Raw genomic sequence first — 26,984 nt, 5'->3', positions numbered from 1 at the left:
ACAACTACCGCCATGCCCCGCGGTTGGGGAAGAAGAGGATGAGGAAGAGGAGGAGGAAGAAGGGAAGGGGGAAGGAAACTGTATCCTACAACTACCGCCATGCCCCGCGGTTGGGGAAGAAGAGGATGAGGAAGAAGAGGAACTATGGCCTACAACTCCCGGCAAGCCTGGCGGATGGCTGCCCTGGGGACAATTCCCGCCCTGCTCCTCTGGAGGAAAAAGCAGATGAGGAGGAAGAAGAGGAGGAAGAAGGGAAGGGGGGGGAAAAAAAAGCCAAAAAAAAACCCCCCAAACACCTGCGGCCTACATTTCCCAGCATGCCCTGCGCCTGGCCGGCCTGGAGAGCTCCGTAGGGCTGGAAGGAGAGGATGAGGAAGAGGAGGAGGAAGAAGGGAAGGGGGAAGGAAACTGTATCCTACAACTACCGCCATGCCCCGCGGTTGGGGAAGAAGAGGATGAGAAAGAGGAACTATGGCCTACAACTCCCGGCAAGCCTGGCGGATGGCTGCCCTGGGGACAATTCCCGCCCTGCTCCTCTGGAGGAAAAAGCAGATGAGGAGGAAGAGGAGGAGGAAGAAGGGAAGGGGGGGGAAAAAAAAAAAAAACACCAAAAAAACCCCCCAAAACACCTGCGGCCTACATTTCCCAACATGCCCTGCGCCTGGCCGGCCTGGAGCCTACAACTCCCAGCACGCCCCGCGCGCCGCCGCCGTTACCGGGCACCGGGGGCCCCTCCCAAGGTCACCGAGCCCCCATCCCCGGTACCCCCATCACAGCACAGCCGGACACCTGCACAGCTGGAGTTTATTCGTTCCACAACAAGGGCTCGGCTCCCCCCTAACCCAGCACCTCTGCTTTGACTGAAATCGGGACAAATCGGCCCAAAAAACGCCGCGGGGGCTCGGGGAGCTCCGTGCTCACCGCAGGACAGCCCCGAGCCCCGGGGGGTTCCAGGTGTGCCTGCCTCACAGTGCTTATTTACAGCAATTTCATACAGAGTTTTCTCTGTGGCCCAATTAGACAAATATCTCCCTTTCTATAATATAAAAAATACAGAGATTTGTCGTTTTTGGAAGTAAAATGTGCATTATCTGACTGTGAGCAGGAGGTAAACCTGAAAACCTGGTGCTGTTGGAGCTCCTGTCACTGCTGGCAGGTGGAGCCAAATGTTCCTCCACCCCAAACCACCCCAAGGGAGGAAAAACCCAGAATTCAGCCCATGTTTCTCATGGCAAATAAAGTATTTCAAGTAAAGATGAAGGTGGGATTCAGCATTTCAGAGCTCTGAGATCAGTCAGTACAACGCAAACCAAACCTGTGCAACAGCAGCTGTGCTTCCTGCTCCAAAAAAATCCACCCCAGTTCCCATCTTTGGGCTCTTGTTGCTTTTTTTTTTTGTTTTGTTTTTAATCCTTGGAAATACCACTAGGATGAGGTCCAAAAAACAAACAAAAAACAAACAAAAAAAAATCTAGACAAAGGGAAGCAGCAGAAAAAAAAAAAAAACCAAAACTTCCCATCAGTGAGAGAACTTCTCATTTTTCTGTCCATTTTCAGTATTTTTCATCAGGGAACTGGTCTTGGCTTCACCAGGACTGTCCACCTGAAGGAGGAAGGCCAGGGCTAAATTTTGCTCTTGGCATATTAAAGAGTCTTTAATAAAGAGTAACATGTGCAAAAACAAAAAAAAAGAAAACAAAAAAAAAAAGAAAAAAAAAAGGAAATTTAAATAGATCAAGCCAGGTTTTGCAGAATTACTGTGGCCAGAACAGCTCCCTCCTCTCCGTGTCCTCACCCAACCCAAGGCTGGAGTACCCGAGGTAAAAACTGCACTGGGGAAGACACCACCACAAAGAAGAAGCCACCAAGAGGTGCCACCTGTCACCTCTGTGTCCTTCCTGCCTCCAAAGCCAAGGTGAGCAGCAGCCCAAAGGATCAAGGAGCAGAAATTCCCCTTCTCTCCGGCAGCACCGGCCGCTCGCGGTGTTCGTAGAGTTTTCCCAAACAGGAGCACTGAGTGTCCAACCTTCCCAGCCAGGACCAGCAGCTGCTCTCCCAAACTTTCCAGAAAGTTTGTGGTGGGGTTTTTGTTGTTTTTTTTCCCAGGATTATAGCTGGAATCCTTCCATGGGAGCCTCGGGTTGCTGGAAGATGTATTGCTGCTGGTTCTCGTCCACCTGCGGGGCCACGGCGGCGTCGTCCTCCACCCCAAAGTAGTGCTCAATCAAATCAAAGGCTTTCTGGTAGATCTCCTGGTTCTCGTGGCTCTGGAGGAATTCTATTTTGTCCAAACCTTTAGAGGAAAACAAAACAAAAAAAAAATTAAAAAAATAAAGTGGAATGAGATGGAACTAAGAAATTCTGAGATGGAACAAAGAAATTCGCTCTCTGTCGTCCAAGGAATTCTGTGATAAATCCACAGCTGTGCCAAAGCTGGCCCTGGCTCAGAACCCATTCCTCTGGCTGCCCTGCATGACTTGAGACCCTGGCACGGAGTCAAAAACAGCTGTGCCTTTGATTTTAGCCCATGGAACAAACTACCAGCTTTGTGTGAAGATGTACAAGCCACAAGAGTTTGAGTAGAATGATGGTTAATTTGTCACAGGGTGAAAAAGTAGAATTTTGGGGTTTTAGAATGGGGGTTCAAGAGGCAAGATGGAAGAATCTGGGTGTGTCCTGTCCTCCTTCTTCTTGCCTTCCATCTTCTGTGTGATGGTGACACTTTTGGATTGGTTTACAGTAGAGACAGACTGTCTAACATAGGTGAGAGGTATTGGAAAATTATTGTAAATCAAATAGTTCTTTGTATAAAAGCTAACACCAGCCCAAGGGTGGACAGTGTGCCACAAACTGACCTGCCAGACAGACCTCAGCAGGTCAGAGAAAGAATGTAAGAGATAAGAGAAAAATAAACAACCTTGAAAAGCAGAACCAACTCGACTTCTTTGGTTGTGGAGCTGGGAAAAAGAGACTTTCTAACACCCTGGGGTCATCTCGACCTCAGAAACCTGAGACCCCTGGATCTCAGCCCTGCCAGGCAGGTTTAGCTCATCCAGATGTGCTCCCAGCTGCAGGCTAATCCCAGACTGCAGTGGGATTAAGGAGGAGGGGTTTGGTGGCTGCAGGGGGTGGGGAGGAGCAGGGGCTGTCCCCTGAGCCTGCAGCTCTCCCTGCCCCAGTTCAATGCACAGAAAGCATCCATGCACAGTGCACCCTCAGGAATTCCAGGAATTATCCTTCCAGGGAGAATCAGGACACTCAGAGTAATGAGAGGGCAAAGCAGACACTGCCAGCTCACAGGGAGCTGCAGACCAAAATAGGAACTTGTTCCTCCTCAAAGCATCGAGAGCAGGACCAAAAAAAATACATCCATCAGCACCAAATTAAGTCACTCCAGGGAAAAGTAAAGTCTCCCTGGATTTCCAGTGTAAAACTGGGTAGATTCAGAGCAATTTTAGACCAAGAATTGTCACTTTTTACTTAGCTCAGCTCATTTCTGGTTCATATTCCCACCTGGTGCAAGCCACGATTTTCAGCTTGGACTCCAGGTCAGAGTTTTTACTTCCAAGTATTTTTTCATCACCCACTAAATGAGTTTGAAAGTATTTTGGAATAAATATTGGCTATTTTGGAATACAATAAACCCTTCAACAGAGCAGAAAAGCAACCAAGAGACCCCTGCAGTGCCCAAAGCCCCACCTACCATAGGCCTCCTCAATCAGGTTGCAGTAGGGGTTGATGCCAGTCCCACTCTGGTTGGCTTCCTGCTCTCCCAGCCTCAGGATGTTTTCCAGCCCGTTCAAGGCCACCAGAACAATCTTGGAGTCCATGACAGTCAGCAGGTCACACAGAGGTTTGATGCAACCCAAATTCACCAAGTACCTGCAGGGAGAGAGCAGCACCAACATCACTGCCTGCTCAGGAGCTGGGGAGCATCACCTCTGCTCCATGGGAAAGCAAAGGACATGAGTGCAACTAAAATCCAGAAACTGACCTTAAAATACACATTTACTGCTCTGTAAGGTTAATTTTGATCCATTTATTTGCATTGCATGCAATCCTATTTTCAGAATTTCTTTTTTAAATGGAAGGAGACACCTCTGAAATCCAGGTGCTGCTCAAATTGAGTCCACACTGGAATTTTATCTGTCATTAAGTGTGGACATTTAGCCTCAACTACCCAAAGCCTCAACTACCTAAACTACCCAACTACCACTTCTGACATCCAGGTGCTGCTCAAATTGAGTCCACACTGGAATTTTATCTGTCATCAAATTTGGACATTTAACCTCAACTTCCCAAGGAAGGATGGAGAAAATTTGGGATTAAATTATCCTCATGCAGAAGGAAATCACAAATTACAACCCAGCTCTGCCTCAGTTACTCTCCAGAATCTCTTCTTTGCCTGGAAATTCCCCTGAAGGCAAAGCTCCCAGGAACTGAGGCAGGAGTGGCCCAGGAGGCTCAGGGAATACCTGATCTGCTCAGGGGTCCCTCCTGAGGTGGCGTTGGTGATGGCCCAGGCTGCCTCTTTCCTCGTGCGGAATTCCGCTTTCTGCAGGATTTCGATCAGCACCGGGAAGATGTTGGCATCTATCACTGCCTGGGAAGAGAGGGCAGGAGAGGGCTTGGCATTGGCAGCACTTCCCTAAAGGCTTCCTGAAAGAAAGCCCCACTTCCAGATCCCCACGTGAAGAACTTCCCATGATGAAGGGATTGCTGTGGTTTATTCCCCAAATCCTGTTAAAAGCAGGTATTCCAGAACCAGCACAGCAGACAAGCCCTGGAATTGCAGCAACACTGGGGGAATGCTCAAAGCTCTGCTCTGCTCGTGGAGGTCAGGAAAAGGGTAATTAAACCTCAAGGAGCTCCAGCTCTTCCAAGGGATTGAGGATGGAGAAACAGGGGCAGTGCCTGCTCTAATTCCAATGATCCAGCCTGTGGGGTCAGTCCATGTGCTGCTGCATTCCCCATTTTTTAGCTTGTTTGGCAGCAGCAAATTTGCAAATTGCTGCAGAATAAGAGAAGTGAACCAATCCAGCCTCTAAGGGTCAGGGAAAGGAAAAAGCTGCCAATCCTCAATGCTGAGCTTGGAATCTGGGATCACTGCAGGCAGGCTGGGGAAGACTGTACCTGGATTTGTGCTCTGTTGCCTGCTGTGATGTTGGATATGGTCCAGCATGCCTCTTTCCTGATGGATTCCTTGGGACTGCTCAATAAATGGAGGAGGCAAGGCAGGGCTGAGCAGTTTAGAATCACCTTTGGGGGAAAAGGAAGCACAAGTGAGATCACCAGTGCCAGGCACTGCATTCCCTGCAGGAAATTCCTCTCCTCTCACCTGGGTCTGGATGTCATCCCCTGTCACGATGTTGCCAACTGCCCGAAGAGCTGGAGAGGCCACTTTGTAATCGTTGTGCCTGCAGGAAAAGTGTGCAAAGACAAACCCAGCTCCATCAGATCACTGGGATGTTCAGCATGTTCCCTCCCCATGATCCCATCTGCATGATTTCCTTAGGATTCCATCCCCTGCCATACAGAACAGCATCAAGCCACTGAAAACAAAGCTGCAACACAGTTATCACTGGGATGTTCAGCATGTTCCCTCCCCATGATCCCATCTGCATGATTTCCTTAGGATTCCATCCCCTGCCATACAGAACACAGAGTAAGCTGAGCATCAAACGACTGAAAACAAAGCTGCAACACAATGTGATCCTTTGCATCCTGACTCCATCCCCTTCTCCATACAAATTTTGGAGAAACAAAGCCAAGCTGATTTCTCTAGCCACTGTTTTTGGATTTGCCTCATAACCAGGCTTCCATCTGAAGTTTGAGAGCACACAACACTGCAATCATTAAGGAAATCTGGGAAGGAGAAAGTTCTTCCCAGTTGTCTGTGCAGCTGGGCCATGCTCAAAAATTGGTTGAATTTCAGAAATTTATAGGGATAATGTTTCTTTTATCAGTGAATTTGCAATTTTGGGGGCAGATGTTGAGACCAACACAAGTATCTTTTCATAGAACTGGAAAATCTTCAGCTCAGGAAGCCAAGCCAGCTGTGAAGCTGCTCCAGACCCTCCTGGGCCAGCTCAGCTGCCTGGATCCCGTGTGCACGGGAGCTTTGGTGGGACTTGGTTGGATTTAGATGGATTGCCACTCAGCCTCCTGACAGATACTCACATTAAGAGCTCCACCAGCCTCCTGCACACCCCTGAGTCCACCACAGCCTGGATCTTCTCGTTGGGACCATCGGACAGGTAGGACAGAGCCCAGCACGCGTCTGCCAGCAGGTCAGAGTCACTGTTGAACAACAATCGGGACAACACTGGCAGGCAGGGAGACACCTGCAACAACAGCCACCACCCAGGGTTAGTCACCAGGCCAGGACCACCACAGCTGCAGGCAAACACCTCCTGCTCCTGCTGACTGCTCAGGACAAGCCCTGCACTGCCACAGATCCCTTCTTCCCACAGCTCCCAAGCCACCTCAGCAGCTTGGCTGCTATATTTAAATTACACTGAGGAGTTAAATTATACTGAGGAGTTACCCTGGGAGCTCCTGTTAAAGAGCTCTGCTCCATTTCTGACTTTCAATGTTCAGACCAAGTTCATCTCAATTATTTATAAGTGGGTTTATATTTACACTCAATTCAGATTTCACCCCTTACCACAGGCCTCCCAGCTTTGATATTTAGTGGGTTTTCACTTAAAGCAGCATGTTTTCACTTTTTAAAAAAGATTTTTGTGTTGCCAAAGGAGGATGAGATACCTGAAGAGCCAGCAGGACCTTTAGTTAGGTTCCCTAGACAGGGGAAGGCAAGATACCACAGCTCACAGGAATTCTGGTTTTTAGCATTTCCAGGTCTCAGAATAGCTGTTGATCGTAATTGAAGTCTCAAAATTCCAGAGTTCTTAAGAAAATTGTTTATAGAAACTTTCTAGGGAAGCCTGGGCCTGCCCATCATTTGAGGGGTGCAGCAGAAAGGTTGGGAGAAATTAAACATGCAGATCACCCTCAGGAGGAAAAACCTCATCCTGTGTCCTCCTCGAGTTCAACAGCCCAAAATAACTCAGACAAGCCTCTTAACTGGGTGTCTCCCCACCTCCTGGCTGCCAACAGGGCATTTCTTCTCACCTTATCAAATTCAGGAGGTGGACTCTTCCCTCTGCACAGGTTTGACAAGGCCCAGACAGCATTTCGTGTCATTGTCAGCCTGGTGGACGTGGTGAGGAGCCTGAACAGAGAATTACCAGGGATTATTGTCCTTGATGTGGAAGCAGAGGGAACCAAAAGAATTAAAACTAAAACATTTAGCTCCTGTTCAGCCCAGGAAGACACTCCCAGTCACCACCAAGTGACACAAACTGCTCAGCCTGAGCTCAGAGCGAGTCCAGTGGGGTGAGGAGTCAGGCTGACACCAGGAGCAGCAAAATCTGCCATTTGGGACAAAAACCTCACTTTTCCAGGGTGGGATGAAGATTAATTCTTGCCAGAGCAACGAGAGCCCAGGCCTGACAGAACTCATTATCAACACACTGAGGGAGGTGGTGTGAGAGACCTGATCCTGCTCCAACCCCAAAAAAATCCACAGCCCAAGCAGAGAGCAGGAGCTGAGGGACACCCTGTGACTCCAGAAGGAGCAGCACCCCAGAGCAGCACGGAGGAGTTTTAGCCACAGAATCCCACCCCTCTGAGGCAGAGGTTTGATTCCCAGGAATCCCAGAGTGACAAGCAATCTGTAAGGAATGTTATCCACAAAATCCCACTCAGAACCAGAGGTTTGACTCCCAGGGAATTTAGAAGGAATGTTATCCCCAAAATCCCACTCCTCTGAGGCAGGTGATTCCCAGGGATCTCACAGTGCCAGGGACTCTGTAAGGAATGTTCTCCACAAAATCCCACGCAGAACCAGAGGTTTGACTCCCAGGGAATTTAGAAGGAATGTTATCCATAGAATCCCACTGAGAACCAGAGGTTTCAGTCCCAGAGATCCCACAGTGCCAGGGAATCTGTAAGGAATGTTCTCCACAGATTCCCACTCCTCTGAACCAGGTATGACTCCCAGAGATCCCAGCACTGCCAGGGATCTGTAAGGAATGTTATCCATAGAATCCCACTGAGAACCAGAGGTTTCAGTCCCAGAGATCCCACAGTGCCAGGGAATCTGTAAGGAATGTTATCCCCAAAATCCCACTGCTCTGAGGCAGCTTTGATTCCCAGGGATCTCACAGTGCCAGGGACTCTGTAAGGAATGTTATCCACAAAATCCCACTCAGAACCAGAGGTTTAGACTCCCGGGGATCCCAGAGTGCCAGGGAATCTGTAAGGAATGTTCTCCACAGATTCCCACTCCTCTGAAGCAGGTTGGATCCCCAGGCAATCCGTGGCCCAGCTCCAGCCCTGCTCCCTGGTACAAGGGCACTCCCAGAACTGCTCATGGCTACTCACATTAACAAGGGAGGAAGAATGGCACAGTTCAGGACATAATCCCTACACACAGAGCTGTCTCCAGCAATGTTCCCCAACGCCCAGACAGCCTGAAAGGAAACAGCAACAGCTTCAGCATTCATTTTCTGAGAGGGAGAGACAGGCAGTGTGCTGAGAAAGCAAATTTCCTGCAGTTCCAGGCAACAATCTGTGCTCTGCAGCCAGCTGGGATCACTCCATTCAAACACTGCAGTTTGAATGTGTGGTTCTCCCCAAAATCCCAAAGTGAGGAGAGATCCTTACCTGCTCCTGAACATCCTCAAAGTCAGAGTTTAGGAGCTCTATAAAGATGGGAACTGCCCCAGCCTCGATGACTATTTTGGTTTGTTGGGAGGTCCCTGAGGCGATGTTTGTCAGGGCCCACGCAGCCTCAAACTGAAAGGAGGGATAAAAGGGAATAAAATCAGCCTGATCCAGCAAAAGAAAGGGATAAAATCAGCCTAATTCAGAAAAATAAAGGAGTAAAATCAGCCTGGACCAGCAAAATAAAGGAATAAAATCAACCTAATTCAGAAAAATAAAAGAATAAAATCAGCCCGGACCAGCAAAATAAAGGAATAAAATCAGCCTGGACCAGCAAAACAGCTCTCATTAAATTCTGTCTACAATTCCTACAATTCTGCTGCAAAGGTTTTGGGAGAGAAAGGAAGATAATGCCTGAGCACTCCAAGGATTTTATCTTCTTGAGCAATAAAAGAGCCACATTCTGGCTACAATTCCTACAATTCTGCTGCAAAGGTTTTGGGAGAGAAAGGAAGATAATGCCTGAGCACTCTTCTTGAGCAATAAAAGAGCCAGAGCTGTTCAAAGGATGAGCAAGAGATGTCACCACCACCTCATTTCTCTTCCACAACCACTTCCCAGCAAGAAACAGTGCAGGAACACCCAAAACAGAACATTTTCTATATTTCATCCAAATTTCCCAAAGATTCTGTGAGTTCAAGGGAAGTTGAGCAGAAATTCCCTGCTTTTGCTTCTCTTTTTTTTGGTTTAAAACCAGATTTCCATCCATTTCTCCTGGAAATGAAGCCCCTTTGGTCCATGGCCTGGGGCCAGAGGGCAGGGAGAAAGAGGAAAGCAGTCATCAGCTCGGATGAAATTCCATGTATGGGAGTCTCTTTAACCCCTCCACAGAAATCAGGACTGGAAGGAATCTCAGGAAGGCACCCAAGCCTTTCCTCTGCCCCAGGCAGGATCAGCACTGGCCAAACCCATTTCTAACATTTCTTGGCCTCTCTGCCTCCAGCAATGGAAGTTTTTCCTCACACACTTTCTTCCTGCAGCTGAATTAGGTGATTTTTGCCAGTATTTTTCCAAGAATTTAATTCAGAGCAATTGACAATTTAATTTTTTTTTTGCCTGAGCATTACAAACTAGTTTTGTCTTCTCCTATAGATCACATTTTTGGGGTTCAAAATATCATTTTCCCCTCACAGCACCTGTGGGTTCACAGGCTAAAGAGCTCCACACCCTGAAGAATAGATAACACGCTCTCCTTTACCTGTAATGTGCAATTTTCACTTCTTTTCAGGAATTCCACGAACCTCTCCACCACTCCCTGAGTGTTTATCACCTCATCTATTGGAGGATTTGGCTCTGAAACAGCAAGGCAGTGTCAGGGAGTGAACAGGCCTCATGCAGGGGAGTAACAAGGCTGAAGTTTTAATTAAATTATCTCAAATTGGGCTGAACTCATCAGGGCAGCTCGGCAGAATGATTTTCTGTACAAATCACACAACTGGCAGTGATCAGCAATACCAGAGATTATCACATTTCTCAATTATGGATATTTTTTTCCCCCAACCTGCAAAGCTTTTGTGCACAAACCTGTGTAAAAGGCAGGCTCTGTTGGATCCTGAGCAGGGATGAGTTATTTTTACCTTTGGAGAGTAATTTCCTGAATTTCTGAGTGGTTGCTAGCTGTAGGTCAGGGTCATCTGAGAAAAGCATCTCCACCATCTCTCCTGTGATCAATCCCTCCTGAAAAGAGGCAGAGAACAGAAATGCTTTCATTTCAGACTGAGATGATTCCAGGCATCACAGACAGCACATCCATCCTACAATCTGGGCTTAGCCAGAAATCCCAAAATTCAAACCTGGGGATCCCAGCACAGCAGAGATCCTCCAGTTCACATCTGCAGTGCTGGTGGGGGGAATGGGATGAAAGAGGAGGAGGGGATAAAATGGAATTAAAGGACACTGGAGGAGGATTTGGAACATGCTGCTGGGAATAACCCTTGATAAATCAGAGTGAGTAGCAGGATGGGGATTCCCTGGCATGGGATGAGCTTTTGCAGGGCTCGTGGCTCCATTGGTGTCCCTCTGGATCCCTCAGGAATAAATTTTCCCCTCAGGAATAAATTTTTCCCTCAGGAATAAATCTCCTCTTTGCATTTTAGCCAAAGGTTTGTGGCTGTTCCAGCTGCCTGCACCAACTTACACAAACATTCTTGAAAATCAGGGAATAAAACCATTGGATTTTGGCAGTTCCATGCAAGCACAGAATCCCAGGATGGTGTGGGTTGGAAGGAGCTTAAAGATCACCCAGTGCCAAGGGCAGGGACACCTTCCACTACCCCAGGGTGCTCCAACCCCCATCCAATCTGGGATAATTCCAAGGATGGGGCAGCCACAGCTTCTCTGGGAATCTCTTCAGGGCCTCACCACCCCCAAAGCATGAAATTAAATTAATTAAACCTGTCTGAAGTCACCTTACCCCACACGTTGTGGAAGTGACGTAGGAATCCACCAGGAGACTGTCAAACATGGAGTCATCTTCATTGATCAGCTCCACATTCCTTCTTTTGAAGAGCTGGTGGGGAGCAGAACACAGGGATTGTTATTAGAAAGCAACCATGAACAGGCTCCACAACTCGATATTCTTGTTCCTCAACCAAGATCCCTCCTGGACTGAAGGTAACCTGAATGAAAAGGGGTCATTAATAGCAGCTCTGCACTCCCAGGGTTAGTCTGGCACACAAGCTAAGGGCTAATTCTTGCTCTCAGATATGCAAATGCCCAAATTACTGAGCCACCAGGGAAGGCAAGTGCAGAATTTGACCAAAATCGGGAAAACTGGGCAAAAAAGTAGCTTGGATAAGGTGCTAATAAAGTAAATATTTAGTTCCAGACATAGCACTTGGGAATCACCTCGTGCTTCCAAAAAAGAAACACACCCAGGGTTAAGGCCATACTTTCACTTGCTCTTCCTGTTTCTCCAGGAAATAATCCCACTTACTAATTATATCTAAAAAAACCCAACACCACCTTTAAAATCAAGGATCTATGAACAACAAAAGGAAAAAAAACCAACACAACAAAAAACTCAAGTAGTAGCCCAGGAACAAAATGCTTGGGAAGCTCTCTATGTGAGCTGGGTCTAGAGAGAAAAAGAGAAAATAGCAAGAACTCAGAACAGAAAAAATGACTGCAAACAAACTTTAATGCACAGATCCTTGAAGAGTGCAGCAGTTAAGGCTGACACAGCCTGCTCCAGGTGAGTTACCTGCTGCAAGATCTCAGAACAGAAAAAATAAAGACTGCAAACAAATTTTAATGCACACATCCTGGAAGGCTGCAGACTCTGGGCTGTGTTGAGGCTGCTGAGGGGGGTGAGCTCAGTGGGTACCTGCTGCAAGATCTCAGTCAAAACAGGAAAAATGAAGACTGTAAACAACTTCAATGCCCAGATCCTCGAAGGCTGCAGACTCTGGGCTGACCCAGCCTGCTCAGAGTGGGGAGCTCAGATCTCAGTCAAAACAGGAAAAATGACTGCAAACAACCTTTAATGCCCAGATCCTCGAAGGCTGCAGCAGTGTGGGCTGAACCAGCCTGCTGAGGTGGGTGAGCTCAGTGAGTACCTGCTGCAAGATCTCAGTCAAAACAGGAAAAATGAAGACTGCAAACAAACTTTAATGCCCAGATCCTCGAAGGCTGCAGACTCTGGGCTGTGCTAGGGCTGACCCAGCCTGCTCAGAGGGGGGAGCTCAGTGAGTACCTGCTGCTCCCGTTTCTGTTTGCGCAGCTGGATCCCCTCCTCCTCTCTCCTCCTGCGCATCTCCTCGGGGTTTAGGGCTTTGTTCTTGTAGCTCTTCATTCGATAGTTTTCTGTGAAAACAGGAGGAATTCTGCCTCAGGGCTCCTGCCACTGCTCCTGTGTGCTCTTCCCACAAGGCAGGGGATACCCAGATGGAATTCCTTTATTTACTCCCTCGGTTTTCAGCAGGAATTCCTATTTCCCTGCTAGCAGCACAGCATTTTCCCCCAGGTATTTATTCCCAGAGAGCACAACCCCAGCAGAGTGAAGGAATGGAGTTTGTAACAACAACAGAGCAGAGCTGTAGGTGAGGGTGTTCAGGACCTGACCCACTTCTGACAAATGCAGCAATTCCACCCTCTTTCCTCCAGAATTTCCCTCCCAGTCTGTTTTTTCTCCCTCCCACTCAGGCCAGGGACATTCCAGTTTTTGGCACAGCTGAAGGCAGCCAGGGCCAAGCTGTAACTGAAGCAGGGAAGGGTGGCAACCCCTGACTGCCCCAGCTGGAACCCCCTGCTTTGAGCAGGGCAGGAACTCCCCAAACTCTCCCATTTCTGACATTATTTGCACATTTGTGCCTTTCTCAGCACAAACCTCAGAGGCTCAGCTAGCCCTGAACCAAGTTACTCCTTCAGAACTCATTTGAAAACAAACATTTTTGGTTTTTCCCAGCTGCCAGGAGGAAGTTTGCAGTTTTATCTCCTCGTTATTTCAAGCCTGAGGCACCCTCAGCCCCGTGGCTCACAGAAAGTTTCAGTCCCACTTATCAACAACCTCCAGCCACTCTGGAGCCCTTCCAAGATCAACTGGAGAAGTGTCAGACCCAAAAGCCCACAGCCAACCCAAGAAAAAACATCTACTAAATACAAATATCCAGCTTTTCATTACTAAGGAGAGAGAAAACAACAGGAAAAAAATATATTTTAACAGGAGAGGAAACAAAACACTTTCAGTTCTTTGATTTCCCAAAACCAGCTAAAAAGACACCAAAAAAGAGAGAAATCTACAGACTTTAGGGGTTTGTATCTGACCATACAAAAGCCAGGTGTCAATTTTCATTCAGAAAATGTATTTAAGCACCACTGTTATGTTTTTGTTTGTATTTCCACCCCATTGTGGCTCATGCAGCCACAGGGAAGAGTAAGAGCTGACAGCTTAGATCTCCAAACAAATTAAGAATTTTAATCCTCCTTTTGGAAAGCAAAGCCTCCAATTAAATGGTGGTTTTGAAGAAAAGGAGGAAGGAGAAGTGAGGATGCCCAGGATCACCAGGCAGGGCCATAAATAGCCAAGGGACACATGACAGCTCAGCTGCCTCCAAACTCAGCTGTGCCAGGACCAGCCACACTCAGGAGCACTCAGCACCTCGTCCTTTAAGGTTTTTTTTTTTTGTCCCAGAGCATCAAGAACTCTCATCCTGCAGGGAAACCCCAAAGAGAACTCGAACTCTTCAGGGCTGCTTGTCACGAAATTCCCTGCTTTTTCTCCCACAGTTTATTCCTGCAGATGATTTCCATTGGTTTTTTTTTTTTTTTTTCCTCAGCCCATCATCTCTGGCAGGGTTTTAATGGCAGGAGAATGCTGATTTGGGACATTCCAGCCCGTTTCCATGGCAACGGGTGGGAAAAATGCAGGATCAGGACCTCACAGGGAGCTCTGGACTGCAGCAGGACCAAACCCACGGAATGAAACACAGCAGGACAAACTCTGTTTGGAATGTTTCTGTACCAAGCATTTGTGTTACCTCTGAACTCCAATTCCATCTGTGGGAATATCCCCAAACCCAGTAATCAGGGTCTGGGAGCATCTGGGCTCTCAGGAATGGGGAAGGAATCCTCTGCTCCTAAGGAAGAGACTCCAGGCAGAGATTTTCACTTTGCTTTTACAGAAGTGCCAGTGGGCACTGAACTGAGAGATTTCACTCAAGAACAAATCTTGCAAGATTAATTCCATTTCAAAAGTTCTGATCCAGCTTGGACAAAACATCCTTCTGTGGAGCCCCACAGTTCCCCCAGTTGTGCCTTTTGTAGCTCCCTGGATTAATTAACTTCTTTCACAGCTCCAGCGTGGAGCCCCACAGTTCCCCCAGTTGTGCCTTTTGTAGCTCCCTGGATTAATTAATTTCTGGTACAGCTCCAGCAAAAAAAAAAAAAGAAATTTAAAAAAAACCAAAAAACAAAAAAACAAAAAACCAAAAAACAAAACAGTATTTGCATTTCAAACTTAAGGATGAAACTGAACTGAACACCTTCCCAACTTCCTGTGCAAAGGAAACCTCCTCAGGAGATGGAAGAAATTTGGCCCCTCTTGCCTTCACTGAGGGGGAAAAAAATCCTCCAGCTGTCAAAGAATTACAAGCCCAAGCTGCCACACTCATAAACTGGAGGATGAGAAGGTATTTCCCACTTAAAAGAAAGGAAAAACGGGGTGAAAGTTTGACTTTGAAGGCTCAGCAGGGCACTCAAATCCCTGTAAACGCAGCACAAGCTACAGCAGGAAACTGTAAAATCCAGAGTTGTTACTCCAACAGCTTCTGGATGCTCCTGGTGGGGAATCCAAGCCTGCCTCTTCCCGATTTTCTGCAAGATTTGCTTCCAACCTTTTCTTCAGCTGCTGCTGGAGCCCTGGGAGCTGAGTCACTGCAGAGTCAGGGCCAAGGCACTGCCAGACCTGACACGGCTCTTTCGGAGCCAAAACGTCCCTTCCCACAGGGAATATTCCACAGGGAATCTTCCAAAGGTGGCTCTGAACTCACAGCCCGGCCAGCAGGGCTGACAGCTGCTCCCTGCTCGGGGAATGATGCAAGTGGAAAGAAATAAATACACTGCAGGAACTTCAGCAGCGCTAATCTGCCAATTAGTGCCCGCTGGGGACATTCCCAGCTCTCAGGTGACCTCTAAAGGCCCTTTCCACCCAAGTTTTCCCTGGGATGGGATAAAGTTGGTGATTTGCAATTTAAACTCCTCTCAATTAGACAAATTGCAGCAAAATAAACGGAGTGAATTGCTGAGTTTCACTTCGTTCCTCATATATCTCCAATTCCCTGAAATCCCAGAGGATCCTCCCATCTCTTCCTACCATCACTAACATCTCCAGAGGACTCTTCTAGAAAAGAAAAATGTGTCCAGGACAACTTTATTAAGTGAATTGAAACCCTAGAAAAAGAAGACTAAATCATCTGTACTACTTAAATACAAATCAGATGAATAACTACATAAAAGTAGCTGAATTAATGTGTAAAAGAACAGCTCTGAGTTGCTAGCAGAAATCACCAAAACCACTTTTTTTTTTTAACTGTGACTGACAGTTTTTCAGTGAATTAATAGGAAAAAAAAAGGAAAAATTTCACTTTGTTTGCTCAGAAGACACAAGCAAATGAAGCTTGTGACACAAAAAAAAAAATCCTGTAAAATAATCCCAACTCTGGCTGTGCCTACAGCCCTGGAACTCCCCCAGCTGCAGTGAAACCCTGGGAAAGCAGCAGAATTCTGCTGTGCTGCCACTGGGGCAGCTCTGCTCGGTTCTCCCGGGGGTTATTGGGGTGTTTGGCAGCACCAAAGCCCCGCAGAGCTGTCCTGAGCAGGCTGGCCCTGTCCCTGCGGCTGTCCCCGGCTCGCTGTGCCGGTAAATCCCGGTAAATCCCGGTAAATCCCCGATCCCCGCGGCTCCCTGGCAGCCGGGGATGTGAAATCACCGCTGGAATGTGCAGCGCTGCCAGGGGGAAGGGACAGGCAAAAAGTTCTCTTTGGGGGAAATCCACCGGCAGGCAGCGTTTGCTGCTCTTGCCCAGGGTTAAAACAAGATTAGGAATCCTTCTGGAATGTCCCTGCCCCGCTGGAAAAAGAACCCAGCGCTCCTCAGCTCAGTTCTCAAAGCTTCCTACTCTGACTGGATATTTTCATCCCAAAATCGGATCTTTTCATCCCAATAAGTTCTCTTCCAGTTGGTTTATCCAGTCAGGTTTCCTTTAAAATGGACTGATCAAGCACAAGTGCCAGCTGAGAACAGTTCCTAAAACAGGGAAAAACTTCAACTGAACCCACTCCGAGTCGACCCAGGAGAGTTCCAGGTTAAAACCGAGCAGAAACACTCAGAGATAATCACAGGGGGATATAAAATTCCAATAAATCTGTGTGCTTTGCCTCAGAAACAAACAGGGCTGTGTGATTTGCTAAGCAGATTGACCTGCACCTCGCCAGGACTGAAAGCCTGAAGGAATCAGGACTTTCACTCTTGCAGGATTTTAATGATCAAACTCTCCCCCTTGACAAAGTTCATGTTTGCTCTGCTGAACTAAAGCAAACAAAGCAAAGCAGCCAATTAACTGTTAAATTCATCAGCCACGGGGGTTTTATTGAGAATTGAGCATTCACACTGCTCCGTGGGTTAAAGACATTTAAAGATGTCATTTGCAAGGCAAACGAGGAACGAACTGATGACAATTTCCAACAGCATCATTAACTTAAAATAATTTAAAAAACAACCTTAGCTTGTTTAAAAATAATAAAGTTACATGAGGATAATTCAAACAAGGGGGATATTCAACTCTTACAGGGGTGGGGAAGCTCCTGTGCACAAACTCCTCAGCTCCACACAAAACTGCCCCAAGAATTTCCAGACATTCCCACCAGGCCCCAGGACATTTTTCTCCTCAGAGCTGCCAGTCCAGCTTTTACATCTGAAGCCATAAATTAATTTTTCCAAGCTGTCCAGGGCTGGGAGGTGCAGCAGCCACACACAGACGTGGTCACTGACTTCTCCTGGAGCACCACAGGAGGGTTTGGAGGGGCAGAAAAGTTCCTGGTGAGATCCTGACATGCAAAATCATTTTTAAATTATAATTTGTAAAGGATCACAGAGCATTTTTGAAGATTCCCTGGTTTGGAAGGAGATAAAAACTCATCCAGTGCCACCCCTGCCATGGGCAGGGACATCTTGCACTGTCCCAGGCTGCTCCAAGCCCTGTCCAACCTGGCCTGGGATAATTCCAGCCACAGCTTCTCAGGGAAATCCATCCCAGCCCCTCACAGGGAAGAATTTCTTCCCAATATCCAACCTAAACTTGCCACTTGAAAGCCATTAAGCTTCTGAAGCAGCTCTGGTTAAAAGACAACATTGCATGTGGAAAATTGAAACATTTTAATCTTTATTTCCAGAAGATGCTCACTCAATTTTAAGGAAAACACGGCTGCTACAGGTTTGGCTTTTTCACCTCATCCTTCCAAACCAGACAGGAACCCTCAACAAAATATATTTTAAGGAAAACACGGCTGCTACAGGTTTGGCTTTTTCACCTCATCCTTCCAAAGCTTGCCTTCCTACAGGAACCCTCAATAAAATATAAATAAAAAAAATAAACCAAAATAAAATCCACCTTTCCTCCCCGAGGTGGGACCTCCCACATCAAACCAAAAAGCATTTTTTGAAGGAGAAACACCGAGCTGGGATTTATTTGCAGGGGACAGAGAGCTGCCTGCCACAGATGCCATCCCTTGCCAGGGGTGTCCTGCCACCCACGGTGACACAGGGACAGCCACGGTGACACTGAGGGCTCAGGCTGCATTTGAATAAAAATCCCAAGAGCCAGAGCCCCGCTGGGTTAGCAGCACCCAGGGGAGGTTTGGGGGGTTCTCAGGTGAACCCCGAGCTCTGGGGGAGGTCAGAACTGAACTGAATTTCAACAGAGCAGAGATCTGACAGCCAGGAGAGCCCCAAACACCCCAAAGGGACAGCAGGGACACCCCAAAACCGGACTCACAGCTCTCACCTCCAAACCCGGGCACTGCAGCCCTGGCACCCCCAAACCCGGGGTATTCCACCCTGGCACCCCCAAACTCGGGGTATTCCACCCTGGCACCCCCAAACTCGGGGTATCTCGCCCTGGCATCCCCAAAGCCAGGCTCTTGGAGCCCTGACATCTCCAAATCTGGGAACTATAGCCCTGAGACCCCCAAACCCGGAGTATTTCACCCTGGCACGCCCAAACCTGGGCTCTAGCAGCCCTGGCACCCCAAACGCAGCCTATCGCACCCAAACCCAGGCACTGCAGCTCTGACACCCCCAAACCCGGGGTACCTCACCCTGGCACCCCCAAACCCGGACTCTGCAGCCCTGGCACCCCACACCGGGGATATGTCACCCTGGCACCCCCAAACCCGGGGCATTTCACCCTTAACCCCCACACCCAGGTATTTCACCCTGGCCCCCCACACCGGGGGTACCTCACCCTTAACCCCCACACCGGGGGTACCTCACCCTGGCCCCCCACACCGGGGGTACCTCACCCTGGCCCCCCACACCGGGGGTACCTCACCCTGGCCCCCCACACCCGGGTACCCCACCCGGAGCTCCCCAAAGGGGGGTACCTCACCCTTAACCCCCACACCGGGGGTACCTCACCCTGGCCCCCCACACCGGGGGTACCTCACCCTTAACCCCCACACCGGGGGTACCTCACCCTGGCCCCCCCGCAGCTCCCGCCCCACCCGGAGCTCCCCAAAGGCGCTGCTGGCGCTGCCCGAAGCGGTCACAACTCCCAGGCCTCCCTCACCGAGAGCCCCCCAAGACCCTCAGCAGCGGCCCCGGGATGACTCAGCGGCCGCGCCGGCCCCGCCGCCCTCAGCCCCGGGAGCGCCCGGGACGCCGGTGAGAGGCGAGGGCGGCGGCAGCGCGGGGCGGACGGGCTGTGCGCGCTGCCCGGACTCGGGGCTGCTTCTCCGGCTCCACCCCACCCCCTCGGCCGTGCCCGGAGCTCCCCGGGCCGCGCCCGCCCCTCACGGCCCTCACCCATCGCGGCGGCTGCGGCGGCGGCTCCGGTGGTGGCGGCGGCGGCCAAAATATGGCGGCAGCGGGCGGGGCGCGGGCCGGACGGCGGCCGCGCGGGGACAAACTTGTGCGCGCGGAGGGCGGCAGGGCGCGGCAGCGGCGCTCGGGCGCCCCCAGCGAGCGGGGGAGGAACTGCAGGGGCGGCCGTGCGCTGTCGCTCGTGTGCTGTCACCTCTGTCCTGTCACCTCTGTCCTGTCACCTGGATTCTATCATTTGGGTTCTGTCATTCGGGTTCTGTCACTCGTGCCCTGTCACTCGTGTCATGTCACTTGGGCTCTGTCATTTGGATTGGGTCATTCGGGTTCGGTCACTAATGTCCTGTCACCTCTGTCCTGTCACTTGGGTTCTGTCATTCAGGTTCTGCCATTTGTGTCCTATCACTCGGGTTCTGCCACTCCTGTCCTCTCACTCGTGTCCTCACTGGTGTCCCATCACTCAGGTTCTGTTCCCTCTGTCCTGTCACTTGTGTCCCATCAGTTCTGTCCTGTCACTCGTGTCCCCTGTCCTGTCACTCGTGTCCCCTCCCTCGTGTCCCCTGTCCTGTCACTCCTGTCCCCTCCCTCATGTCCCCTGTCCTGTCACTCGTGTCCCCTCTGTCCTGTCACTCACGTCCCCTCCCTCGTGTCCCCTGTCCTGTCACTCCTGTCCCCTCCCTCATGTCCCCTGTCCTGTCACTCGTGTCCCCTCTGTCCTGTCACTCGTGTCCCCTCCCTCATGTCCCCTCTGTCCCCTCCCTCGTGTCCCCTCCCTTGTGTCATCCCCACCCTGGAGGCAATGAGAACACAGCAGAGACTCTGAGAACTCCTTTAATCGCTGTTAACTGCAAGTCTGTAAAAGGTTTGGAGAAAGTCACTGTTACAAAACTACCAGCTGTTAGAATTGTTCCTGGTTTGTCACCCCAGCTAGAAAAGGCTCAGGGAGATGCGGAATAGTTCAAGAACAGAGAATATTGCACAACCAACCCAACGGTTCATTCCACTAAAGGAGAAAAGAAAGTGACACAGATGCTGCACCCTCGAGCCTCTCTGTGGGCTCACACCAGCCCCAGGTCCCCACTGGTGTCCCCTGTGTCCCCTGCCCACCACAATCCCAGCCAGGACAAGCTGAGGCTCTGCTGGACAGGGATGCTCCCACCAGGAGTCACCCTAAAGAAGGAAAACCCAACCCCAAAACCCCAACTCTTCCAAGTGCACCTCGTTTACTGCTGTCCAAACCCAGCAGGAAACCCTCGGCCCTGGAAGGGGCAGGACAAAGGCAGAAAGTGTCACCCCAGCACCCCAAAGAGAGCAGTGAGGGCACTGTCCCCTTGGGATAACTGTGCATGAGCAACGTCTCGTGTTGTGATAAGGAAAATGCCCCAAAAAGAGGCCGTGGGGCTGAAGGAAGTGAAGCAAGCAGTCACAGGGGCTGAAGTGAAGGAACCCAAGTGAGCACAGCAAAGCTCGTGGTGGCTGCAGGGCCTGGCACAGGTGGGACAGGGCTCAGATGGGGGCACACAGCCGCAGCCAGCAGGGACCCCCACATTTGGGAGCCCCTCTGTCCCCAGGCTGGCCAAGCTGAGCTTGAAGTGGTCAGTGGGTCAGGCTGGGCCTTTGCAAGGGCTGAACTGGCCACCAGCACAGAGGTTCTGTTCCCAAATCACTGCCAGCCCAGCAGGGCTGGAGTAAGAGCAAGCCACGAGGATTTTGCTTGGAGAATTTAACTAGAAAGACACAAAACCCAGTGCAGGAAGGTGGTGCAGCTGCAAAGGGGATGGAGCAGCAAGCCTTGGCTCTTCGAGGAACTGCTGGAAACGGGAGTTTCCATGAGAAAAAGCTTCCAGGACAAAAAGCCAGGCAGAAGCTCAGGGTTTGGCAGGGGGTTTGGCTCCTTCCAGGGTCAAAGCCACGAGCCAAGTGCCTTTTTTGTGCAGCACCTCCAGCCCTCAGGCCCTCCCCGGGTGGGAACTGCGGAGCAGCGAGCGGAGCAGGCACAGCCACGTCCAGGAGCCTCTCAGCTGTAGGTCACACGTGCACACACAAGCAAGGAAGGAGCCAGCTGGCAGCCTGGCAGCACCCAGCACACCTGGCAGGGCTCTGAGTGCCCAGCTGGCCCCAGGGACCCCTCGCTCTGCCTCCTCCCAACAAGTCAGGATCAGTTTTGGCTTGGCCAGTCTCTAGGACCTATGGAGAAGTCAGGCTCCTGTGTGCCAGCGACCTCCTGCTTCCTCCTCCTGGATCTGAAGGGGTCACTTGAGCTGCCCCCAGGTTTTAGGAGGAATGGAGCTCCTCCAGCCTGGAAGTGCAACCCCCAGCACAGTCACACACAAAGGAACAGCCGGTCCGAGATTGAATTCACATTCGGTGGTGGAAGTGAGCCTGTGACACACACTGGAAGCAGCTGCTTTATTCCCAGTCTTCCCACTCTTCATCTTCCAGCTGCAAACAAGAGGAAATCCGTTTCTGGACTTTTTCTGAGCTGGTTTCTACTGTTTCTGTAACTCAACAGCTCCTCCTGCCCAGGGCACCTGATGTATCCTCACACTCCCACACTTTCCCAACAGGGATTTGCCTGCTCTGCTCCCCTGGGGAAACCTGCACACTCATCCCAGCAGCCCTTCAGCACCACCTTGAGGGGTCAGTGATGCTTTTGGGGGGCAGTTTTGCCTGCCCTGACTCACCTCCCCAGACATTTCCACCTTGGAGAGTGCCAGCTGCACCTCCTCTTCCGTCATGTCCAGATCAAAGTCCTTTTCCCAGTCCTCGCTGATATCCGTGCTGGAGCCTGGAAGCACAAATGTCCCCACTGAGCCACCAGAGCTGGCCCCAAAGCCCTGGAATTGCCAGGGCTCAGAGCTGCTGAGGAGGGAAAGCCTCCACACTGCCAGGAACAGAGAGGGGATGGGCTGAGCTTGCTTCCCTCACAGCCAGGGCTGGTGCAGAAGCAGTGGGAGAGGTGGATGCTGGAAGATTTTCTCCTCTGGCCTGGGAGAACTGGGATGTGTCAGGTTCCAGAAAATGCAGGAGATAAGGAATGACAATAGGGACTTAGATATGGGGACTGTCATTGTCCCAGCAGGGACACTCCTAGGGAATCACCACATCCCCTCCACAGAGCACAGAGCCTTTCCTGGCATCCAGGGATCTGCTCAGCCAGCAGATCTTTGATTTCTTTCCCTTTAATCTCCCCCACCACCACAAACCCAGAGCCTTTCCCCAGGAGCTGCCCCTCCCAGAGGGTTCCCAGCCCCACACAAACCTTTCTTGCCGTTGTTGGAGGGGGTGGATTTGCCACTATCCGAGTTGAGCTCGAAGACTCTCAGGTCTGTGGGCCCTTCCTCTCTCAGAGTCTCTGTCCTGGCCTGGCCTTTGCTCTCCAGCTCTCTGAGCTCTGTTCCAGCTGCCAGCTCTGAGGATGCTGCTGATTGCTGGGCAGGTGCAGAAGGCTGAGCAGCTTCTGGGGGCTTTGGCAGGGAGCTCTGCTCTTCCAAGGTGGCCTCCACCAGCCTCTGGGAGAGGCGGCCAGCGCCCGGGGGTGGAGCTGCAGTCTGTGGCTGGGTGGCAGGCACAGGGGCAGGGTTTGCAATCTGAGTCACAAGGGACACGCTCTCGCTGCTCTCTGAGGGGCTCTGCTCCACTGGCACCAGCTCTGGGGGCAGCACAGCCCAGCTCTCCCCAGAGGGAAGCTCGGGGGCAGCAGGGTGGTTTCCCTCTGAGGTGGGTTCTTTCTGTGCTGCTCCTGGAAATGTGATGTTTGCACAAGGCAGGGGGGACATGCCCAAGAACTCCTCTGTAGGGAGGCAGAAGAGAAGTGAGAGATGTTTCAGCAGGTGGAGCAGCAGCTGGGCTGGGAGCTGGATTCCACAGAGTCACACAATGTCTTGAGCTGGGAGGGACCCACAGGGATCATCCAGTCCAACCCCTGGCCCTGCACAGACACCCCAAAAATCCCACCCTGGGCACCCCCTGAGAGCCTTCTCCTGGAGCTCTGCCAGCTTTGGGGCTGTGCCCACTCCCTGGGGAGCCTGGGCAGTGCCCAGCACCCTCAGGGGGGAGAACATTTCCTGACATCCAACCTCAACCACCCTGACACAGCTCCAGGCATTCCCTCAGACCCCATCACTGGCACAGAGCAGAGATCAGAGCTGCCCCTCCTTTGCCCACTGTGATTTGTGGGAGTGAGGAGGAGCCACCACCCCATGAGAAATTCACCACAAAGCCCCAAAACCTGTCCCACCTTCATCCTCCTCCCAGCCTGGCTCCTCTTGGTGCATGCTCTGCTCTGCTCGCTGCTTCAGAGCCTCCCTCCGGGCTTCATCCTGCAGGAATTCAACACCAGCAGCTGCTCACATCCCCAGTCCCTTTCTTCCCCCAGGCATCTCAGCATCACTGACTCCAAGGGTCAGCCCAGATCCCTGTTTTCCCAGGGAAAGCCCCCCAGGGAGCCCCCAGCCTGACCCACCTGCTCCAGGCAATGCAGTTTGTAGAAGTAGCGCTGCCAGAATTCCAAGTGGGAAACAGCCACAGGCACCTGGGAGAAAGGGATGAGCCCCTCAGAGGCAGAGCTGCAGCTGCTGCTGTGCCCCTCTCTCCTCCCAAAGCTTGCAGCTCCCATTTTATTACAAGCATTTTTAATATTATTTTCCCATTGCAAACTGTTTTTCCACTGTTCCCATTCCAGCTGCAGGGGACAAACAGCTCGGGGCCCTCCTGCAGCATTCCCCACGTCAGGAAGTGCCCAGGCAGGCAGGGCTCACCATTTTGGTGTAGAGTGCCCTGATGGAAGGGCTGGTGGCCAGCAGCTCTGCAATCTCCCCTTTCTTCTCCTCCAGGCTGAACTGAGCCAGCCAGGCCTCGAGCAGCTCAGCAGGGCCTGTTTGGGACAAGCACAGGGATAACAACCCTCGAGTTTGGGGAGGTTTCACTGCAGAGATGCTGGGGCAAAGGAGGAGCGAGGCACAGGGCTCAGAACTCCTCTGCCAGCTCAAGGCCACATGGCACCAACTTAAATTGTGCTAGTAAATTCAGCACAAGCTGGTGCTTGAGGTAAGAGCCAGATGTGCTCTTCACAGCTGGCCCCAGCACTGCCAAGCCAGCCCTGCTGGCCAAAGGCTTCAGGGAGTTCCAGCTGCCCCCAGACCCCCCCAGGGCAGCACCCTGGGCCCCCTGCACCCTCCCATACCATCGGGCTCGTTGCAGTAGGTGGCTGGGTCGGACTGGAGGCTGTAGAGACGAGCCTGGAGGAGACACACAGGGACAGCTGTCAGGGGAGGGACAGCAGCAGGGACAGGGGACAGGGCTCAGCAGGGGACACTGACCTTGGCACTGTCGTAGGGCTCAGTGGTACCTGAGGGTGTTGCCATCAGGGTGATCACGTCACAGTCGATGGTCTTGTCCGGAGAGGGAGCGAAGGTGTCTGAGATGACCCCCAGGAAGTCAGACAGGCCCTTCCTCACCTTCTCAGTGGCACCTGAGCCTTCTGCCCTCTTCAAGGGAAGAGGCAGCACAGCGTCAGTAACACCCCAGGATTTCTGGGCAGGATCCTTAAGGAAGGATCTGTCCCTTCAGGAAAGTGCTGGGCTGGAAGGGTGAGGTGGGAGGCACCTGCCTCAGGGGGAACTGAGCTGAGGCTTTGTGGGGAAAACACAGCCAGGTTTGGGGCTGTCTGGTGTGGGGTGGGGCTGTCCCTGCAGCAGCTGTGCAGGGCTGAGGCTCACAGCTCGTGTGGAGAGCCCGTGTCACCCTACAGTGACACTGGCAGTGCCCCCCCTGCTCAGCACAGTGGAGAGGGAACCACAGGAACCTTCCTGTGCTCCATGAGGGAGTGACAGGACAAGGGGGACCAGCTTTAAGCTGAAGGAAGGTGGGGTTAGATGGGATATTGGGAAGGAATTCTTCCCTTTGAGGGCGCTAGGATGGAACTCCCAGAGAAGCTGTGGCTGTCCCATCCCTGGAATTATCCCAGGCTGGGTTGGACAGGGCTTGGAGCAGCCTGGGATGGTGGAAGGTGTCCTTGCCCATGGCAGGGGTGGCACTGGATGGTGCTGAAGCTGTCCCAGCCCCTACTCACTGCCAGCCTGTCCTTGACCACGCTGGCCGTGGCGGCGATGGTGCAGGCGGTGTCGTGCTGCACCACCTGGGTGAACTCTGCCAGGTCCCTCTTCATGAACTCCAGAGCCTCTGTGGACTGCAAGCAGACAGCACATGGATTCTCCAGGCTTTTGGCTCCCCAACGAAGCTGGGATTGCTCCCAGCACACTCAGGTGTGAGAGTTTGGCCCAGCTGAGCCCTCACCCCAACCTGGGCAATGCGTAAGACCAGAATAACCTGAACAACAACAGCATCTGCTATGCCCAAAACACATTCCAGGAGGTTTTGAAGCCAAGACTGGGAAAAACACATGCTGGGAAAAGCCTGGCTTTGAGTTTTGTGTATAATTAACACAAGCAATGCTGTCACAGCAGGAAGTTACACAGCACAAAGCGATGCTGGAAGCACAACCCCCTGCTCAGGGGGTGATTGAGAGACAGAGCCCAGCACGACCCAGTGTTCGCTCAACCAGCAGATCCCCAGCAAACCCATCCCAATCCCACTTTGGGGAGACCCTCCCGGGCTGCGGAGGAACCTGCCCGGGCTCCGGGGCCGCCCCCAGGCCCCGCCCGTCCCTCCCGCCGCTCCCGGCGGCTCCCGGCGGCTCGCACCTTCTCCTTGACAGCCTGGTAGCTCTGCTGGAGCCAGCTCCGCCACCAGCCGCCGTCCTCCCTGCGCGGGACAGCCCAGGGGTCAGCACGCGGCCACACGGAGCCCGAACACAGACACAGACCCCAAACCGCGACCCCAGACCCCGAACCCAAACCGGGACCCCAGATCCCGAACCCAAACCGGGACCCCAGACCCAGATCCCGAACCCAAACCGGGACCCCAGACCCAGATCCCGAACCCAAACCGGGACCCCAGACCCAGATCCCGAACCCAAACCGCGACCCCAGACCAAGCTCCCAGACCCACACCCCAGATCCCGAACCCATAAGCAGATCCAGACCCAATTTTTTTATCCCAGAATCCTGATCCCAGCCCCATCCACAGATCCCAGAGCCAGATCCCAACCCCAGCCTCAGACCCCAACCCCAGACACCGACTCCAAGCCCAGACCCCAGATCCCGACTCCAAACCCCAGATTCAGACCACAACCCCAAATTCAGATCCCGATCCCAGATCCCGAACCCAGAACCAGACCCACACCCTATATTCTGATCACAAGCCAAGATCCCAACCCCATGCATAGATCCCAAAGCCCAGATCCCGACTCCAAACCCAAATTCAGACCCCAACCCCAAATTCCAACCCCAGGCCCCAACCCCAGATCCAGACCCCATATCCCGACTCCAAACCCAAATTCAGACCCCGATCCCAGATCCCGACCCCAAATTCCAACCCAGATTCCATCCCCAGACCCGATCCCAGCCCCGGCCCCGCTGCCCGGTCCCCTCTGGCGGTCCCCCTGCCCACGGCGGTCCCTGTCCGGTGCCTGTCCCGTTCCCGGCCCCGGCGCCCCCCGGCCGTGCCCCACTCACCCCTCCGCCATCTTGGCGGTGTGACGTCACCAATATTTACCGACCCCTCACCCCGCGGGCCCCGCCCCGGAGCGTGCCCCTCT

The 26,984-nt window shown here is 51.8% G+C and overlaps 2 protein-coding genes across 3 annotated transcripts; both read right to left on the bottom strand.

Moving 5' to 3' along the window:
• Positions 1 to 1,628: 1,628 nt before the first annotated feature.
• On the bottom strand, positions 1,629 to 19,364 carry KPNA6 (karyopherin subunit alpha 6). 2 transcript variants are annotated; one of them, XM_041417544.1, is made up of 14 exons: positions 19,310 to 19,364; positions 12,485 to 12,594; positions 11,204 to 11,299; positions 10,368 to 10,467; positions 9,989 to 10,083; positions 8,731 to 8,862; positions 8,449 to 8,537; positions 7,135 to 7,234; positions 6,181 to 6,344; positions 5,339 to 5,417; positions 5,134 to 5,259; positions 4,476 to 4,603; positions 3,704 to 3,882; positions 1,629 to 2,293 (listed from the first exon to the last, which is right to left on the bottom strand). In XM_041417544.1, exons 1-14 carry the CDS (start codon positions 19,311 to 19,313, stop codon positions 2,109 to 2,111), a joined length of 1,587 nt encoding a protein of 528 aa, XP_041273478.1. In that variant the 5' UTR covers positions 19,314 to 19,364; the 3' UTR covers positions 1,629 to 2,108. The 2 variants fall into 2 exon arrangements, with proteins under 2 accessions (XP_041273478.1, XP_041273477.1); XM_041417543.1 differs by lacking the exon at positions 19,310 to 19,364 and adding an exon at positions 14,268 to 14,301.
• Positions 19,365 to 20,142: 778 nt separating this feature from the next.
• Positions 20,143 to 26,972, bottom strand: BSDC1 (BSD domain containing 1). Its single transcript, XM_041417593.1, has 11 exons — positions 26,902 to 26,972; positions 26,029 to 26,089; positions 25,398 to 25,514; positions 24,646 to 24,813; positions 24,510 to 24,564; positions 24,085 to 24,200; positions 23,790 to 23,858; positions 23,565 to 23,646; positions 22,587 to 23,117; positions 22,009 to 22,112; positions 20,143 to 21,766 (listed from the first exon to the last, which is right to left on the bottom strand). The coding sequence occupies exons 1-11, from the start codon at positions 26,910 to 26,912 to the stop codon at positions 21,734 to 21,736; spliced, it is 1,347 nt and encodes a 448-aa protein (XP_041273527.1). The 5' UTR covers positions 26,913 to 26,972; the 3' UTR covers positions 20,143 to 21,733.
• Positions 26,973 to 26,984: the final 12 nt, after the last annotated feature.

The sequence above is a fragment of the Onychostruthus taczanowskii genome, unplaced genomic scaffold (genome assembly GCF_017590055.1).
Source record: "Onychostruthus taczanowskii isolate IOZ18803 unplaced genomic scaffold, ASM1759005v1 scaffold56, whole genome shotgun sequence".
Taxonomy (NCBI): domain Eukaryota; kingdom Metazoa; phylum Chordata; class Aves; order Passeriformes; family Passeridae; genus Onychostruthus; species Onychostruthus taczanowskii.
Note: the sequence above shows the minus strand (reverse complement) of the source record. Positions and strands in the feature narration are given on the sequence as shown.